The 20,963-nt window shown below is 38.5% G+C and overlaps 1 protein-coding gene across 2 annotated transcripts in view; it reads right to left on the bottom strand.

Moving 5' to 3' along the window:
- Positions 1-20,963, bottom strand: part of ank3b (ankyrin 3b) — a 142,345-nt gene that overhangs the window by 107,373 nt on the left and 14,009 nt on the right. Inside the window, exon 1 of one of the 2 annotated variants that reach the window (XM_063893311.1) lies at positions 20,662-20,925. The exons of the other annotated variant lie outside the window; for it this stretch is intronic. Coding sequence (XP_063749381.1) covers positions 20,662-20,727 — 66 coding nt within the window. The 5' untranslated portion in view covers positions 20,728-20,925. Of the gene's footprint in view, positions 1-20,661; positions 20,926-20,963 lie in introns of those variants that run through there. 2 annotated transcript variants of the gene reach the window in all.

Raw genomic sequence — 20,963 nt, 5'->3', positions numbered from 1 at the left:
TTTATGTTGCTAATCATGTTAGCATTCTGTTCCATTGCACCTCTGTATTCTCCAGTCTAATTAAAGCCAACATCCCTAGTTAAGCAGAGGAGGAGGTGCAACTGTTTATGCCCCGAACATGCATCAAAGTCATTCTTAAAATGTGTAACCACTTGCGCATAGCACCAGGTGGGTGAGGACTTCAGCATCAGGACATTAGCATTGTGTTCTTTTAAAGTTTCCCTCATGGAGTCTCTTTCAAGGATTCAAGAGTATTATCTGCGTTTTTTCTTCATCTCAGGTACAATGTAACACAATTTAGTGCATTCAGAGGAACAAAAATATGCTGACAAGGTAACAAAAAGGCATTGCTAGTTCCAGATAATGCAATCCTTCGGGGACAAAACTCAAAGAGATGAGCTGCAGTAGAGGCAAATAAAGCCATCTCACCACAGTAGCAGTTTTTCCTCACTAGTTTTAAAGATGAAATGTAGAATAAGGTAGTGCTGTGGTTCCCTGCTTTGTGGTTTATCTCTTGTTTTTTTAAACCAATATCAAGCTGTATTTGTTCCTTATCTTGTTAGAACACGGGTGAACCTGCTGATTGTGGGGTCTTATCACAAAGGACAGGGCACACGGATGTCCTATTGTTAAACAGCGTTGCTCCTGCAGTTGTAAAGTCTGCACCCTGGCAGCCTTATTGCTTCTTTATTTGTATAGGATGTGTGAGGGCAAAGACAACCTTGCAACTGGTACACCAATGATCAAAAACAGAAACCAGGATAGGAGCCTATTTTAGGCCAATCTAGGATCACTACAGGCAGCGCGATGCTCTTAAGTCTTCAAACCCTTCACTGCTGCAATATAGTTTGATGTTCTATAAATGAAATCAAGGTCTTTGTCTCTCAAAGAGAAACAGCCTTCAGTGAGTTCAACACCTCCAATAACACCAAAATCATGGCATCCGTGTGACAGTGTGTGTAAGGTCGAGTGATTTAGATCACTGATTCACCTCAAGTGACTGCTCAATCACACCTTTAATCATCAAAAAATATGCAAATAGACCACTTTTCCTAATTAGAGCTGACAGTATTGGATTTTTAAAGCCAGATACTTATATTCATATAGAATGCAAATAAAAGTAGTTATTTTTTGATAGTAGGCAACAGGGATTACATAACAAACATGTCCTGTTGAAAAAAAAGTAATATTAATGAAATATCTTTCCATTCCAAACAATGTCCCTTAAATATTTGGTTATAAATAAAAAAAGCTACCTTAATCAATATATTACTATTTCTAAATTGAAAGATATCACAGAATGACAGATAAAGTATACCCTCAGCTCTATGCAGCTTTTTAGCTTCTTTCAGCATATTGTTATTGTTTTTTTAGGGCTCGTAACTTTTATATTTTGGATCAATCTCACCATTTCCTTCAACATCAGTTTTTAAGAGCAGCAGGGGGCTGTTTAGCAGAAAAAATCTGATAGCTGACCATGCTTACCAGCAAAAAGCAGACGGATACAGTTAGAGAAAGGCCAGTAGATAAGTGGTTTGAATGGCAGCTAAAGAGCTGGAGAGAGTCCAGCATTCATCAGGTAGAGAGTAAAACCACACCATATTGGTGTTAAACATTGCTTTGCAACAAGCTTGCTATAAAACGTTATATGACGTATATATTTCTTTGTAACACATCTAAGCTTGCTCTGCTGCCCTCAAGTGGCCAGAAGGAATGTCTTAACACCAAACAGGGACATTGAGCACATGCAGGTTTCTTTCTTATTAGAGCCTGAAAGATGTTTTTACTCTCAAAACCTCTTGAATCTCATGTTTCTGGTTCGTCTGTCTTTCTGTCAGCAGGATTATTGGACAAACGACATGTCTGATAGTCATGAAACTTGATGAAAGGATGAACAAATGAAGAACCCATTACATTTTGGTTCGGGTCCAAATCACTTGGCGGATACACAAATTATTTTGGCCGTCAATGTTGTTTCCACATTACAACTAAAAGCCATTAAGACAAACAAATGCCTGGGTGGAGTTCTGTGCTCACTGAGTGCCGTTCTAGTTTAGCATTTCTTTTACATTATTTTGTTTCTAAATAAATTGTTTTACAGTTACACTTCGGAAGTCTAAGAAAGGCAGGATATGTTTCGTTTACATTGAACAGTTACATTAAATAAAATGGTCGTTTTGATAACTATAGAACAAAACTTTACTGAAATATGTTGAAATCACCTTTCAGCACCAACGTTATTTTTTATAATTTGTGTTTTTTTTGTACTTTTGATTATTTCTCTGGATTATCAGTATCCATTCTGGCCTCAAATAACTCGTGTTGGTCTGGCTCCCATGCACCCCTGGATGTGACTCAGTTGTTCCTTCTTAGAAGTGTTATTATTTAGACGTTATATGACCTTCCTCTCTGTTCTGTCTGATATTGTCTCAGTTCTCCTTCTCTTTCGATGTTTCTCTTCCTCCTTCAACTATGACAAAGCAGAATCCAGATACCTGACACGCTACAAATGGACTTAAAGACTGGATAAGGAAACGTTTAAGTGTGTAATACTCTTATACTCAAGTGGCTGTTGGATGATGCTGCAGGATAAGATCATGTTAGAGGCAGATTGGGTGTGGCCTGCCCAGACGCTCCATAAAGAGAGATAAAAGCCCATTAACAATGAGGTGATGTGGGGAGACTGCTGTTATGGTTCAAATTATGCATGCCCCCTCCCTCTGTCCTCCAGCAGTACTGCAGCTGATTCATGCTCAAATGTCAAAGCAGGATGATCACATCTGAATCAAAAACTGCTGCTTCTCAAACGACCTCTGTCCTAGAGATATGAGACATAATGGAGGACACACGTAAAAAAAATATGTGATTTCTGTTGTTTCTGTAGTCTACACATACTTTAACACTTTTGTTATTCATTAGCATAAAACAAATGTTAATACCTCAAGTCTGTGGATGCATTTGTCGAGATAACATTTTCACTTGGAAATTAAATTATTAAACAATAACCAAAATAATTGAAGTTAAAGGTTCATTACAGTCAAAACTTTTAGTAATTAGTAACAAACAATCCACTTATTTCTACTTTACTACCAATCAAAATACTGTAGTCTGAGGTGTCACTGTAAGTATGATACCTATTGGATATACAAACACATTTATTTATTGTGACCCCTAGGGCCATCAAATAATTATTAATAATTATACTTTTACACACATTTTATTGATGCTGAATTAAAACAAATTATTCATTTTTTCAGATTGATTTTTTAAAATTTTGAATAAATATAATCTTCAGCTTCAGGTTTAAAAAGGGCTTTGTAGAAAAACATGTTTGTATCTTTTAATGTATGGTACAAAAAAAGCATCATTGTCCAATGTTGCTTATTGACAGGGAAAGAAAAACCTGTCACCATTAGCAGCTCCCCCTCACACGAGATACTCCTTATTGTGTGTAATAAGATACAAATCTCATCAGGACCGAACAAGGAGGCACTACTCAGCGGAGAGTATGAACAAGATGCTTTGTGAGGATTAGAGTGTTATCACCATGGAGATGGATGAGGCTGACAACAAGTGATTCTAGTGACAAAAGGCTGGAGGAGTACAACGCTATGTGAGGACAAATGAGGGGACTTCAACACCAGCTTAAATCACATATTCCACCCGTACATCCTCCTCTGTTACTCTATAACGAGAGTCACTAGAATGTACAAAACCAGGAACCAGACCGGGTATGAGAAAAACTAAACAAGTAGATATGGAAATATATATCAGAAATGAATCTGCCTGTTTGGGTAATTATTTATTTATCTGTAACTGTCTGAGGTCAACTTCGGTCTCCTGCTGGCGCTCTGCCAACTGTCTCCTAGGCAACCGGATACACCAGCCACAAATAGCATCTAACTGCCAAGTATCCCTTCGCCGTGCTGGGGTCATATCAAACCACATCACGCCCCTTCACATTTCAATTCCCTCCACAGCGACAAATAGATCTCATTGGTTAGAACAAAAGGAAAAGCAAGTTGAATATTTCCCCTTTGTTCCTGAGAAATTGACAATGTTCTTTCTTTTATTTAAACTCAATTTTCTCTGCTAAAAATATTCAGTATTTAGATAATGTTTTCCATAGGGAAGTATCTGGAAAAAATGAGGATGTAAACAATCTTTATTTGTAACATATTTGAGTTTAACTTTTGTTAATTTAACAATTTTTTATCTGGAAAAAATAGGGTCTGGTTTGTCTGGTTGAAACAAAATTGGATTTGGATGAAAGACATTTTATATATGAAGAAGAATTGTATTTGATTTGATTTGATTTCATCTTAATATGAAAATGAGGAACAGCTTCACCCCCAGATTGGTTTGTATTTTGTTTGGGCTGTGGGATATTTTAATGGATTTGTTTCGGCTAAATTACAGCCCTAGATTTTTGTAATAAATAAATATTCATGGGAAAAACATGATGTATATTTCATGTTTTACAACCACAACCGCAATCTAATAAAAATGATACAAGTTTGATATGGTCTGAGTCTTCTCAACTGATACAAGAGTACAAGATATTTTTCATTTGGCCAACACAGCATTATTTATAACATGTTTCAGGCTCAACAGCACGGAGGAAGCCCCAGTGATCACTCTTAATGAGTTCACTTCAGAAACCCTCCTTAAGGATCATGTTAAATTACACAGCATTTCAGAAAGAGCATTACACTTTCATGTGTTCGTCTTTGGAAAACAAATCCTAATTCCTCCACACACTCTTCTGAAGCTGTGCTCTGATCCCTGTGGAATGATACCCCTCTCTGACATGATTAAAGGTTAATTAGAATTGAACTTCCCATTGTAGATACTGATAGCTCATCCTATTCCATGTATTCACACACACACTGCATGTATCTGCCACACACACACACACACACACACACACACACACACACACACACACACACACACACACACACACACACACACACACACACACACACACACACACACACACACACACACACACACACACACACACACACACACACACACACACACACACACACACACTTCAGGACGGGTACCCTGACCTAACTCTGGTGGCCATATGCAAATGACCCTGGTGATGGCACCTTGGCTGGCTGTCATGGCAACGCATCAAGAAGCAGGCATGTGGCTACTAGCAGGGGACGATGGGAGGAGGAGGAGGAGGAGGAAGAGGAGGAGGAGGAGGAGGGAGGGAGGGAAGAGGTAAAAATAAAAAGAGAAAGGAATGAAAAATGAGGGAGTGAAAGGAAAACGGAATCACGGGTAATGAGAAAAATTATAAAGGAGACGAGGGGAGAAGGTGATGAAGGAGGAGAATAATAATAATAGTGGATAATGATCTTGTAAAGTGTATTGGTCTCCAGGTGGAAACTTATATTTTCTGTGGGACGGTTATGATATTTTAATTCCGTATTAGATATATTGTCCTTTCTGGGGTGTTTGGTAACAGACTATTATACCATGTTATGCCTAAACCTTTTTTCTGGATGTGAGGACGTAAAAAGCAGGAAATATTAGGCCACAACTTTAGAAATTGGTTTGTTTGTAGCTCTACTAGGTGTGTTGTTTTACAGTATATTTGTATTTTCAATTTGCTTGGCTTGGCAGATGTGGAAGAAGGATGTAAACAAATAAAAGCCAAATGAGAAGAAGGGCACGGATATATTTATATTATAATAAAACAAAACAATTTAAATCAACTACACTACGTAATTACTCAATTTGTGTAAAAAACCTGAGAATTAATATAAATAAAACAATTTAAAAGTCACAAAGTCTAAATGATATGTTGTAGGGATGAAGGTCAAAATTTGATGCAGATGCCGCATTGGGATAATATTATTTGTGGTCATACTATAATGTAAGTTCTATAGCTCAAAGTGAGCTCAGAAAAGAGGTTATTGCAACAATTTGTGCTTGAGCTGTGTAATGAAACCAATCCTTTAATTGAACATGTGTGCTGTTTTTGTGCTGATTTCACATGATGGTTATTAATGTGTGTGCAGTGACAGAGACAAATAGAGCGCAACAGCGAAAGAGAGACATGGGGCGGGCTGCTTCTTTGAATGTGTTCTGTTTGTAGAGAGGATGCTCTTCACATGACACTAAACACCGGACTATGCAGGTGCAACCTGCAGCCTTAGCTCTGGTGGTGCAACTTGACATGATTAATAAAGGCACTATTAACTGTAAGCAAACACAGACTTCACCAGTAAAACACACGCATGCAGACAAAGATGACGTGGTCTCAGTGCATGGTCTCAGGAACAGTCTGGGTATTTCCAGCAGGCGACCAGCCAGTACACTCGAAGTTCTCTTCCAGGAACCCCTCTCCCTTCTGCTTTCTCTTTTACATCATTACAACATCTCATGCTCTTTCTCTCTTACTGTAGCATCAAGCATGTGTAATATCTCATCTGAATTCAATAAAAGAGGCAGTTAATCCATACAGTAGCATCCCACCGACAGACACAGATTTATTTAGGGCTTTCACGGTAGGAGAGTAATTCCAGTTTGCATCACCCTAAGCATGATGGGAACCATACCGCTAAAACATAATGGGTGACAAAATCCATGCAAGTCTTTTTTACAGGAGCTGTTTTGTGACACCACTGACATTTTTTGGAATGAAAATCGAGGAAATCACTTTCAATCTTCACAGTCACAAAGTATGACTGTACGAGCAGTGAACAGCTATAATACAGTCCCCAGGGAGTAGTGTTGGGGTCAGGTGCCTTGCCCAAGGCCTCCTCTGCAGTTCCCCTCAGAATACGAGTTCACACTCCTTACATGGCCCTACAGACAGAGCTGCTGTCACCAAGAATAGGCTTATTTGCTTAGAGATAGATAAGAAGATGGATAACCATCACATTTGTACAAACATCTGGCAACAGAGGAGAAGCTGGCATTGCTAACCAATGCCGTATTTGCCAAACCAACTTATTGTGATGTTTGTAGCCTAGCCAACATACTGGTTTTGGTAAGGATTAAAGAGTGGAGCCAAGAAACTACAAACTTTGTTGTTAGGCGATAGGATTGTCTAATGGTAGCACGCAGCGCTCATTGATGATGTCACAACTGAGTGATGCAGTGATGACGTATTTTTGCAGGCCGACCAGGAGGTTAGCATCGCATCGGGGTCTCTTGACACAAAGCAATGGGAATTCCTCATTGGATTTAGCTATTGTTCAGCAGGATAATCTCCACAGTTAACACCCCAGTTTACATGTAATTGGCAGAAATAAATAGCTAACGTATTGCTGAACTAGATGAGGGTTGAATATCTGCGCGTCACCACCGATAAGCTTAAGGCAGAATTATTACACATTGAAGTTTCACACATTCACGAGTGGAGTATTTTACATTTTATGTCGAAAAACAAAACGTTCATTGTGTAAGCTTGTGTGCTTCCAACAACATTACACAACAAAAAAAGACATTGACTTTGAGACAAAGAAATTGTTAAAATAAAATGCTCAGTCTTCTCAGGGGTTTTAGGACAACTCTATGAAGTGGGCGAATTCATATCAGCACCCAGCTGACTAAGGAGAAGTTTGACGAAAAATATTGGGAACATTGTATAGTACTACTTAAATGGTAATAACAAGACTAAGAATCCTGATTACCTGAGAATAGAGAATTGCTTTCTTGGCTAAGACATGTGGTAACTTAAGTAAACCACAAGCCTGTAAATAAAGAGTAAAAACGTAAGTGGGTTAAGACGTCTGACCTTTAAGTGAACCATTGAACTGTCCATATCGTACAGCCTCTCTACTGTAATGGAAGTAAAAGCAGGCAGCTATCAACTTCCTGGCAACTTCAATATTGAGAATAAGCAATGACAGACAAGAAAAGAGGTGTGGAAGGACTAACAGGGGAGGGGGTAATGGTGGATGTGGATGTGGATAAAGAGTGGTACAAAGGATGACACACATCATCAAGAGTGAAAAGAATAGAGATGAGGTAAACATGTGTAGAGAAAGAACAGTCATTCAAGGCGGAGAAACAAAGACAGGGAGGAAGACTGAATGACGTTCAGTGACCGATATGAAGGAAAAGAGATGGATGGTTTCCCGTGAAATCATTACATCACCTTCCGCATGCTCCTGTTGCCATGGCTACAGAGTCACATTAGTCTGGCACCTTCACTTAGCCTTTATCCAGTCTTCATCGATGAACTCCAGGCTTTTCACTTCATTTTATTTCAATGAAAGGTGGTCTCATATCTGACTATTCTCTCATATCATATCCACCCCCCTCCAAGGGGATGGTGAGGGTGCTTCAAAGATATGATTTGAATGCACTGTGGAGATAAGCCAAGTCGTTCTGCTGGGCAAGCTTCATTACAGAAACACAGTTTGGTAAGAGGCCAATGTGGCAATGCACAACACTTTCAGTAACCGGATCCCCTCCATGTCTCCATGAAATAAGTAGGGACTGTGCTCGTGCATCTCCAAAGAAATGGTGTTTCGTAAGGGGTACAGAGGTCGCGGAAAATGGCAAAAACAACTCAACAAATACAGGAAGTTGGTATTGACCTGTCCTGAATAATATAATTCACTAAACCAGCTTGATTTATAGGTGTAATGTCCCCGTTTGGCCCGTAACCAATGCTTTGAACTCACGCACAAGTGCCACATGAGAAGCACAGATCCAGGTTCCAGCAGCTGCCCAGCTTATGTGATGAACGGCCGCAGAATGAATGCAGACGTCTCTTACATTTTTCTGATCTCTTCTTTGCACACTATTTTTATATCTAAATATATAATTGATAGTGTAGCAGCTTGTGTCAATTCAGTAAGTAGGTGACAAATTTTAAGCTCCATATTGATTTGCTGCCTGGAAAAGTATTATACATACAGCCCCGTAAAAAATTAAGAGACCCCTGCAGCACTATCATATTATTTAGTTTTATTATTTATAGATATGTCTTTGAGATTTTTTTTATTGTATTCTATAAACTACTGACAATTTGTCTCTGTGTTGAAATTATACAAACACTGGAATGGCTGCCATACATGTAGAGATAAAGATTTGAGAAACATTTGGAGTGGTCTCTACATTTTTTCCGGAGATGTTTATAAGTTTCCCTCATCAACATTTATACAGTCTATGCTAGTCATAGGTTGCGCACCATAATTCATGACTATAGGGCATTATTTACTTTTCAATTCATTTAAATCATCTTCAGAGGTCTATGACAGTCTGTCGAGGCAGTTTGTGAATATCTGAATTCATATTTGTAGAATGTTGGCAGCGTTAGCGGCAGGTATATTTACATTTTTAATTGCGAAGTTCTACTTTCTTTAATCTCCACCACATTTCTTTTGTTGTAGAATTTTGTTACATTACTACCAGGTCAGGACCCCGGAGATATACCTTGTGGAACCGTTCACTATAGCAGATAATAAATGAATGTGCCACAGCGCTGTATTGCTGGTGTAGCAACTGAACAGTGATCTATAGCTGACACTCTGCCAGCTTTTCTGCAAACCTTCTGAAACTGCTACTGCTTAGTCAGTCACTATAGCATTAAGCTAATTCACCAGCTGTATGGAGTTTGTGCACATTTTACATTTCACTACTTCAGTGTATTACTAGAGGAAGCATGTCTCTCAGCAATAACTTGATTCAGCAATAGGACTTATTACTTTTATACCTGCTACACCAGCGTCAAATTTACGCTGTATGTTTGGTTTTCATATTCTGAAGGGATATGCCTTGGGAATAGGCTATAAAAGTGAGTACTAGCTCAATATGTTCGCCACTGTGCGGAAACGCTTTCGCACTTTCATTTATAAGCTGATTCAACTCAACCTTTTTACCTCGCATTAAAACCACAAACTGTATCAAACCATGTTCATTGCTTTCTTTGTATTCATAGAGAACGCTGTAGAAAATACGGAACACTCTTCGAGTTAAACATTTTCCCTCCTCGCTATTGATTACCATTACATCACTGTTCTTATTTGCACCACAAGGCAGAGAGGTTGTAATAAAATGGAAAAACCTTTCATTAAACTTTAATGCTGCAGTGAGAAGTAATATAAGAAGCCACTTCAAGACATACTAGCACAGAAATGACCATCACCTGCAACAAAAATACGCCCATAGAAACAGAGAGAGAAAGCTGAAGGGAAAATAAAGAAAGTCCAATAATTTAAAACAAGCTTACACGTTTAAAGAAGGAAAGAAAATATTTAAGCAGAAAGAAAAAAACATAATGAGATATAACTATATCAATAAAAACTATAACAATATTCGTATGATTCAAATGTATTAATGTGAATAGGAAGTTCCTTTCCGTTTTACAGAGTTTAATACTGAGTTTCAGGCCATCGTTAAGCCGTCGAAGCCACATCTTTTTTGTTTTGGTTGAGTCTATAGGTTCTATTCATTTATTTAGCACTTTCAGTCGCATCAGGCAGCTGTTTTCCAACAAAGAGCCCTAAAAACAAATTGACATTAAGAGACTAGCTGGAGTATTAAGCAGGCAAAGTTGGTGCAGAACAAAAATGACATAAAAAGAGAGTGAATAATGGACATTACCGTTGTGGTCAAAAACATGACTCAAAATGAATGAGAATGCTTCTGCACAGTTGTTGATCACCACTGTTTTTCTAATAAGCTCGCGGAAATAATGTTCTCTCTGCCCAAATTATAGTTTTACAAACACTAATATAAATGCATGTATTTTTTAATCTAAAATATCAATATAATATATCATAAGGATTCTGTCTTAAGAATCTAGTGTCTGTCAGGCTGTCTTACACAAGAACTATAATATGATAACATGTAATATCTGATGCGATGCGAATGACCCTAGCAGATATTCATGATCTTAATCCATTATCCTAGCTAGCTGTATTACTGTAATCATTTATTCACAGTTTTAAATGGAAACCAATAAAGCTAAATATGTCAGACGGTTAATTGGCTTTCCATTCATCATGTAGATGAGCCAGCAGGAACAATAACAAGCAGCAAAAGGATTATAAGATCAACGTAATTACAAATGGATGTTGCACAGATATCCTTTCCCGCTGAAGATTAGCAGTTGATTAAAAGCATAGATCTTAAGAGAGGAAAGGTCTGCAGTCCTGGGCCTCAGTCAACTGCTGAGCAAGGCAAACAGCGCAGTATACCTGGAACTGAATCCCAGAGTCGAAGCCAATGAGTATATCTCACTTTATTCTCCCCCTCTCTGCCTGAACCCCATTACCTCAACCTCTCTAACAAACTACTCTTTTGCTCTAGGTGTGAGTGGAAAAGGTAGGGGGGAAAGGAGGCACTGACAGATTTATCTGCAGAATATCTGTTTGGTTAATATTCAGACTACTTCACATATAAGATGACATTAGCCAATGGCTGTGGTCGATGTTTATCTGTTGTGTTGCATCAATTTGGCGATGGCTATGACCTACTGTAACAGGACAATGGGTGTTCATTTTTCAGGAAAAGAACGTTTCTGTTGCCCTATGTATGTTTTGAACAATTATTCTTGTTGTCTGGGTATGTGTATGGATAGATAATTGATTCAATGATTCAACTCACCAGGTGACATTGATGCGAAAGTGAAAACATTGGTATGACACAGTTAGCAGGTGGTGCTAGCAGCCTGACAGTGCTATTAATAAAGATTGTCAAATAATATTTGAGTTGCTTTTTGTGAGTTTATATAAATGTAGCAAATGGTGTTGAATAAGCATATGATATCATCTCATCTGTATCACAGGACGCTGACTCTTCTGTAATTGTAGTGTGGCAGACATTTTGACATTTGATGTTATGCACACAATATATTGGCAAAAGTTATATCCTTCTTAAACGCATCAATGTAATAAAGCAGTGTGATTACATTTGTAATTTACACCCCTATTGTATAGCAGGCTTAAAATGATTTTAAAGCTACATTAATGGATGTTTCACACCAGTGAAAGACTGAATGTGTGCCCATTCAAAAGGTAGTGTAATGAAGGGTCGGTTCATTTCCTTATTTTTTGGATAATAAAAGTTCTTTGTTTTACTGGCGTAACAAGTGAGAATAAACCACAATGACAAAAACATCTGCATTCAGCCAGAGAGTTATATCACTGGTATCGGCCCAGAGTATCAGGAGTGGTGCATGTAGTAGAATCAGAGACCTGTACATGGAACAAACCATGCTCACAGAGCCTCATCCTGTTCCTGTGAAGTGTGAGAAAGAGAGCCAAGCGCAGCACTCAGCTCCGCGGCTGCCTCAGCAAAAACACAATATGTTGGCGCTAAAGGAGCGCACTGCCAGCCCCCCTCACCCCAAAGAATATCATCCGCCTTATTATAGTATGTATCTACCAGCACAATACATAAGGGAGGGGGTGAACTCACTGCATGATGAATTGGAAGAAAATTGCAACGCTGTGTGAATAAACGCTGAGTCGGCTCCAGTTTCATACCTGCATTACTGTGTGTATTTTTCTTATCGTCCTTTCATCTTAATCATGCATTACATTTTGTCTGTGGGTTTTTCTTCTGGAATTCAAGTAAACTCGGATGACTCAGCAGGTTAAACTACAAACTCTACCCTCGAGTAGTGCTTCTTGAATCAAGCTCTTGACCTTTGGATGTGTATTATTCCTGCTACTGTAAGAGTCCTTCACTATTGAAAGGATCTTTTGAAAAGAGTACCTGACATTTAGAACGGCCATTTTGGTACCATTTTATTAGTATTACTACAAGTCTCTGTTGTCATTTTAGAGCTTAAAAGCAACATATAAGGGTCTCTGTAATACACATGTTGCTTCAATATTACAGTCCCAATTACTTAGAATTTTCTCCAATATTAAGTAATGTGTGGTGGCCCAGTAAAAGACTTCCAATAACTTTGGTCCGGGTGTTTTGTTGGATGCATCGTATGAAGTCCAAAAACAATCCTACTGAAGTAACTACTAAACTAAACTAAACTAAACTAAACAAATATTTTTAAATCCATCACTCTAAATCGGAACCGCTAAACAAGGTTCTTCCTTGGTCAATATCTCATCCTTCCACCAAGTTGAATGAAATTTGGGCCAGTAGCTTTTCTGAAACCCTGCTTACAAACACACAAAGCTATTGGCAGCCACATTAGCCCCACCCACAAAGACTCTGATTGGCTTAGTAGTTGCTACAAATGGGAAACATCCAATCATGGGAGCATAACCAGAGCTATTTACACTGACGGACTCATTTTTACATCTAGAACTATGCTACACAAATTGGTTTAGTGAACTTCAAAACTATGCAAATTCCTGGAAGAAAACTACATCAGGCCAATACAATTTCAATAACGAGCTGAGTATTAATGTATAAAACACCAGCATTAATGATATTTGAAAATACATATGTATATAAATTACCCAGGTGGGAGCAATGCTCTTTGGCGCTGCTAAGTGCTTTTCTTGTTTTAACTTGAGCGGCACATCACGCTTCAGGGTGTTACTCGAGTATAAAGTTTGTCTGAGCAAGCCAGCAGTATTTAGAAATGGGGCATCTCATCTGTTAATGTTACACTCTGCAGCCAACACTTCCTGCCTTCAGAGAAGTGCCGGCTATATGGCACCGATAGTACAACCTGGCCAAACTCTATCAATGGCTCGTCATAGTGCCTGAGGAGTTATCGGATTTCCCTGGCAACGTCTGTCTCAACAGGAATGATGAACCGTGAAGAAGGGCAGCTAGCTCCATGCTCGCAGAATGCTGTGCACCATGCATTCCAGCTGGGATTACTCACGGGGGTAGAGTAACCTGTCTGACTCTACCCAATACGGGGAGACGAAGCTCAGGCCAAAGTGGAGATGCTCTCAAGTAGCCATTAAAGCGTAGGAACAAGAATACTGCATGATAGAATATGGAAAGGGGAGAGTGACAGAATCCAGCTGATGTCCATAGGGAGGTTATTTAAAAAAAGGGGGGATGAGAGGAAGAGCTGACTTGTTTTTCACTCTGCAGAGAGTCCTGACTGGGGTCCAGATTTTAGGATGATCATGCAGTAAGGAAGCGGCGTGCCCATGTACAATGATCATCAGAGGCCCTTTCAAGTCTATCTGACATGAAAAGGTGGCCAATGAATGGGAGATCAGCCTGGTGTAATATGCTCAAATACTCTATTCTTAGTTATGATGCTAGCTACAGTTTCATCACCTTTGGAAGCACAAAATACAATATAATAGCAATGCTGTCTGACACAGGTAAGTAAAATGGGCTGTGGCTACTAGCAATCAAGTTGCATTGTAGGTAATTAAGGTGAAATGTTTCTAACAAAGAAGTGTGGAATAATAAAAGAAAAGAAAAGAGAATGCTAAATCTGAAAATGTTAAATCAGCAGAACTTCAAATGAAAATAAAAATAAGTAAGATGTATTCAAACACTAGTCACCGCTTTAATTCTGGTGTACCTGGGCAACATGTTAGCCAGTATTTAAATATAATGGATTTCATTTCACACCGAAGGAGGTTGGTTTGTCCAGTATTTTGTTTTGTTACAAAATATTGTCTGAGAATAGACTTTACATATTGTTCGCCGGTGCTTTAGGCCAGGTTTAAAGACGTTTGTCATCACTGGAATCAACATCCATTAGCATGAATCGGCACATGGCCTAAGTACACTGAGAAGTAACTTATGATAACCCTTTCACAGCCACATTGAGTCCAAGTGCTACATCAAAATATAGATTCTGGGCAGAGAATTTCCATAAAGATTTAGTATAGTTCCTGCTGACCGCACATTGGAAACAGCTACAGATAATAAACATTATTCATGCTCACTTACGTATAAAGAATAAAGAGCAACCAATAAAACATTTCAAAGGAAGTGAAACACCTGTATTGATCTGAAATGACTAAGTATAATTTCAGCTAATAACACCTCCGTTTATTATCTTCTCTCCACTTTGGATAAATCAGATTAGCAGTGTGCTGAAGCTACCACTTCATTCTTATTGAAAGCATTGACAGTATTGACATTAGAGGGTGTGGGATGAAAATGACTGAACGTGGGTAGTCATGTTACATAAGCAATAGTCCACTTCTCTTACAAAAACAGCACAAAAACACTGACACACCATGCATATATTTGCTGCTCACCTCCCTCTAACAGACGGGATGTTTTATTCAAGTTGAGATGTCATTATGAGAAGCTAGAAGCCGTTGCTGTGGTATAAACACCAAATACTTCAGATATAATCAATTCTATTGTTGATGCATATTATTTTATGGGTTTTGAGTCCAATCATTGGTAAAAATAGGTACTGTTAAAACAAAGTTTGCCCCCCTTTTTTTTTTTAACCAATTAGCCTTTTTAACAAGTCTACACTGTGTTGCTGTGCTTCTTGTTACCAATGATACGTTTGGAAAAGAATCCTATTTTTAACAACGCCTCTTTAGTTAGAACTAAGGACAAAAAAATCAAAAAAGAAGACCTAAAGAGAAGATATCTCTCGCCATTTTTTCAAATATACTTGATTTTTGGTTTTAAAGTTGGCTGTATGGCCATGCAAAATATTATTTTATTTTTGTACAGTTTTTTATTAAAAATGTTCTTGTGAGAAATACTTTTCAAATTATCTGATTTGCACCAAAATCCCTTTTTGCAAAACAAATGTGATAAGGACACTTCTCATTGTGTCAAACAAGTGAGTCTTCTAATAGTAAGTGTTGTATAAAGTACATTCTAGGTAGGCCCATTTTATTTATATAATACATTTCATACAGATATTAAAATTGAATTAACTGAATTCACTCAGCTTGCCTAATGTTTACAATGCAGATCATTGACATTATGTCTGTCAACACACATTTTTTACTGCTGCTTAAGCCAGTCCATGCATGGAAAATGTAATTATATTAAATTGGAAAGGTGCCTAAATTTGAAATATAGTCCAAATCTTACACTAAGATTATTTTACAGATTAATCTGATAAACCCTGCTTCCAAAAAAGATAGAAAAGGGAATGATGAAGGGAGCCAAAGAGTCGTCACTACTCGGGCCTCCGTTACGTCTTCCTGTTTCCCTCCTCACTTACAGGACTTCACCACATACAGGGATTTGAGTTACATATGAATACCGCACGCACGCAGACTAAAAGCAGGGTGGGAGAGCACATATCAATTTGTTTTCTTCCTCCTGGAATCCAGTTCATCCAGTTCCATTATCACTGAATAACATACTCTGGAGTTCCCTGTTAGCACTAAGCCACAGGATATCTGATGTTGAGGTGAATGCAGTTTCTCCACCTGATGACTAACCTCCACAGCTTCTAACACTTCCTCCTTCTCCCAGCGGGGCTTTGGTTGTCATAGTTACACCCATTAACACGCCTGCTAAGCTGTAAGGTCCCTCATGTATCTTGTTCTCTTTCATAGACTTCACACCAAAACCAAGACCAGAGGCATGTACTTACATCTACGGGGACAGAGAAGGACAAAATGAAGGATGTGTCACAGTTCGCCCTGTTTTTTTTTACCCACCATCCTTATTTTTGAACTAATCCATACGTGAATTAAATTAACAATATATTTAAAATTATTAGCTTCATATGAAACTATCTGGATCTTGTTTAGCATTAAAATACACATATTGAGAGTCACATATTGAACCAAACTTTGGAGCTTATTAATTTACTCGGCGGAAAAGCTCTGTCATCACATTTTTAGCACATATCTTATTGGTTACAGCAAAGAACCACAGACATAAGAAGTCAGCACTGTTAAAAACACTCAGTTTAACACACTGTCCCTTAAATTGGGTCAATCTATGTGAGTTTACAGAACCCAATGTATTCTACAGAACAGTAAGCCATCGTAAGAACATCTACATAAAATGCATTAAAACAACTCACAAAAATCACTAAGACATCACAGCCAATGTTGCAACAATGAATCATCATTAGAAATAAATTACCACCTTTATTAAGCATCAAAGAGGTCTTATTGTGTCTTTTGGGGTTTGGTCTGTAAAGGCTAAAATCCCAAAGGGAGTATCTCTCCTACATGCTCCCCCCCCCCGCCTGAAACACTTTGATTGGACTCCTGTGTTTACTTTGTAACCTAGTGGCATTATTATTTCACACTCACTTTCATATTGGCCAGCGCTCCAACACATTGCATGTGATAGGATAAGGGACGGGACATCTCTAAGCGGTTGACAAATCACAACAGAGCCGGCCAGCTAATCAATCAGAGCAGACTGGGCTCTGGTTTCAGACAGAGGGTGAAAAGAGGTGCTGAAGCACCGACAGTATGAGAACAATAAAGAGCTTTTTGAACATTAAAGCATGGAGACATGTCAGAGTAGAGAAACAAAATACAAATATGAACCTGAAAATGAGCATAATATGTCCTCTTTAAAGAAAAAAATGCAATGGCCTGAAGTAAAAAGCTCACATCAGGCTGTAAAAGAACTACCTCGGGGTCACATGGTTAATGTCACCACCGCTAAGCTAAATGCGACCTCCATGGTGTGACCATATATAGAAGTTTCATTACATCACGTCGTAGCAACCACAGTTTTTATGACAGGAGTTTCTGGCATTCAAGTGGGGTGTTTTATGTTGTAGAATAAAATATGGAAAATCTCTCAAGCTGATATTAACATGAGACCTTATTTCAACCAAATATACGCCCAAAAAATCATTGAATTCAAGACAAGCAAAGCCAGAATTGCTAAAATGCCAACTCATTTCTTAATTTAAGGACTCATTCCCGCACCTCTAACTGCTCAGCTGACAGTTTTATTATTGACATAGAGCACTCCTCTCCCTGAATATCTTCCCTCCTTAAAACACACCCACATTCAAGCACTCAGTTGTTCCTCTTGGCCGGATGTGATGGTTCTTCCCGGTTACCTCCCGGCACATTCTGCATGTTGTCATCTACATCAGTTCACCGTGGATTACACATACCCTGTGTCCCTAGCAACAGGTGGAGAGTGGAGGCAACACTTATCTCATCAAAGCCCAAAAAATGCTCCTATATTTTTCTTTTTTTACTTTCCGTTCTCTCTACTTATCCTGTCTACTCATTCCCTGAATAGACTTCTTTGATTCCTCCATTTTCCTCCTCTTCACTCTCTGCCTACCCTTCTCTTCATCTGCCTCCTCCCTTGTCTTCTACTTTACTCCACTCTTTCTTTAAATCTTCCCTCCTTTTTCCTTGCTGGCTGTCTATTCAGTGAAGGATCACAGCGACACAACAGTCATGTCAAATCAGTCGAAACGCCGTCTCTACTCAAAACATTCCCTCTCTTTATATCTTTCATCCTCACCTCCCTTCTTCTTCCATCCTTGCTCTCTCCATTCTTCCTCCCCACCCTTGTTTGACTCCTCCTCCTCTTCTCTGGTGCTTTCTGTCTACCTCCCTCTTCTCCTATCCTCTCTGTAGCGTCCATTTGCATTCTTCAAATACAAAAAGAATCATTAATCTTACCAATACGGTAGACCAACACCAAGTCTGAGAGCCTTGCCCCCTCCAAAGGACACAGCATCAATATTAAAATATGTACTAAATCATATAGGCTACACTTTACGCTGCCTTCTTTGTCTGAGCAAAAAGCACCTGTTACACTAAATAAATAGAGAAGACTTTGTTCTGTGGTGTGTGTGTGTGTGTGTGTGTGTGTGTGTGTGTGTGTGTGTGTGTACGCTGTGAGACAATTAAAAACAGCTGACTAAACATAAGGCTGAATCTTTTAGGATAAAAGGTGCTTAGCCAGCAGCTTTTTTCACAGCACGAAACAGACACATACTGTAGTGCATAGAAACCCTAACCCAGACAACAACAAAGCAGACTGAGTTTTCAGACAGAAATGTAGTTATCAATTTGGCAGGGTGTCAAACTTATACTTTGATAGATTAAAATGCATAGATGACACTGAGAACTGAAAGCTGTTGGCAACCTGGCAAATTTCTCGCTGCTTTTCAGACCTTTCTTTCTTGCTACTTAATTTTTTAGAAGGGACGAGCTACAAATTTACACAAAAACTAAGGTTCACGTAAAAACATGAAAGATAACTTTAGCAATATGTAAAAACCCAGCAAATCCATTGCTAACCATGAGCTAGCGAGCTTGTTAGATTGATCCGCTTTGAAAGATTTCCTTGTTAAATGAAATGATGTACGACCTTGAAAACTAAATTCTAACCTTGGAGAAAACATCCCATTATATATAAACAAAAAAATTGTGTAGGAAAGATAGCCAGCAACAGCACTTCAGCAGCTTCAGACTACTTTATACAGCTGAAGTTCATGTCAGGTTGGTAGTTATAAAATATTCTAAATGCATTTATTTATTGATTAATTACTTCAACATAAAAAAACAACAGTATGCCAGGAGGAATAATATGATTCAATAGTACAAAAAATAGAAGTATTTGTTTAAATAATTAAACTTAATGTCTTTTTCTCATATATCCCAAAACAGAAACCCGAACAAATCAAGCAAATATTCTTGAAAAAATAACCACACACACACACACACACACACACACACACACACACACACACACACACACACACACACACACACACACACACACACACACACACACACACACACACACACACACACACACACACACACACACACACACACACACACACACACACACTAATGGAGAACTATAAATCCCGATATCTGCATTTTAATCACTGAACGAGCATGAGAAGCATTTGTTACATTAGCATCACAACTAATTATTGAAATATTGGCTTCATCATGTTATAAAGATGCAAGATTCATCGCTAAAATGAAGAATTGTGTGAACAGGATTTAAAAGAACTTGTTAGTAGAGCAGGTGGTCAATATAAGTACTTTTGTAGGATGATACAGCTCTTTATATTTGGATGCTCTAGTCACCTCTTTTCCTCCCACTTTCACCGTCTTATTTTGCTTCTTCATCTCTCTACATCTTCTCTGTTTCTTACCCTCCACCTTTACCTTTCACCTGATTTCTTACGTAATGTCTTCTCTCCCTTGCCCATCCTTTTCATTTCTGTCTGTACCTGATCACTCTTGAATGTCTGATCCTCTGCTCTGACTGAGCATATTGAAAGGTTAACAGGTGCTTAATACCTGCAGTCACACTTTGTGATGCAACAATATGGTCCATATTCAACCTGATATGAACATCAGAAGGAAACTATTTGAAATAAGAGTATTGCTGGATACAAAAATAAATCTCTAAAACAAATAAATGGAAGTGTCTAAGCTCGTCAGCACATTGTAAATCTCTGTTATTTAACTGTATACATGGCCGTTTAAAAAAAGAAAAAGACTATTTGGATTTGGATAAAATGCCTGTTCTGTTGAATATCAGAAGAACAAAAGCTGCTACACCACTAATGCTCCGACATCAAATCGCCTGTTAGGCTGCACACAACAAAAGAGCTGCTCTCCATCAACAAAATGCAGCCAAAGACGACAAAACAGAAATAAACACATCAAAATAGATAAAAACCCTTCTTAATATGAAATCAAACACATTTAAAAAATATATTCAAGAACTTTTGTTCAAAAAACAAACAAACGTCATTCTTTTCTGTTTGAAGGCTGACATTTGTTTTGTTTTTGTTTGAAGCCGCCACCCCCTGTTGTTCACAAGTCATTCTTTTACCTTCTTTCCTTTCTTCTTGCGGTGTGCTGACTTCCCCGTAGCTTTCTCTTTAACCTCCTCGCTCATTTCGGCAGCTGCGAGGGTTAATGTGTCCCAAACAGCCTTGTGTATGAGTCCCCAAAATAAAATAAAAAGGTTTTTTTTTTTTTTTTAATCCAGCATGAATGAGCGGAAAAGAGTGGAGTGGCCGCCACTCCGAACGTGCACAGCAACCAACCCGTTCAGCTGCTCACACCCACTTTCACACACACATACATACACACACACACACACATTTTGTCCGCGAGGAGAGGTAGCCAACT

This window comes from Eleginops maclovinus, chromosome 10 (genome assembly GCF_036324505.1).
Source record: "Eleginops maclovinus isolate JMC-PN-2008 ecotype Puerto Natales chromosome 10, JC_Emac_rtc_rv5, whole genome shotgun sequence".
Lineage (NCBI taxonomy): Eukaryota > Metazoa > Chordata > Actinopteri > Perciformes > Eleginopidae > Eleginops > Eleginops maclovinus.
This window is presented reverse-complemented; position numbering and strand designations above follow the sequence as displayed.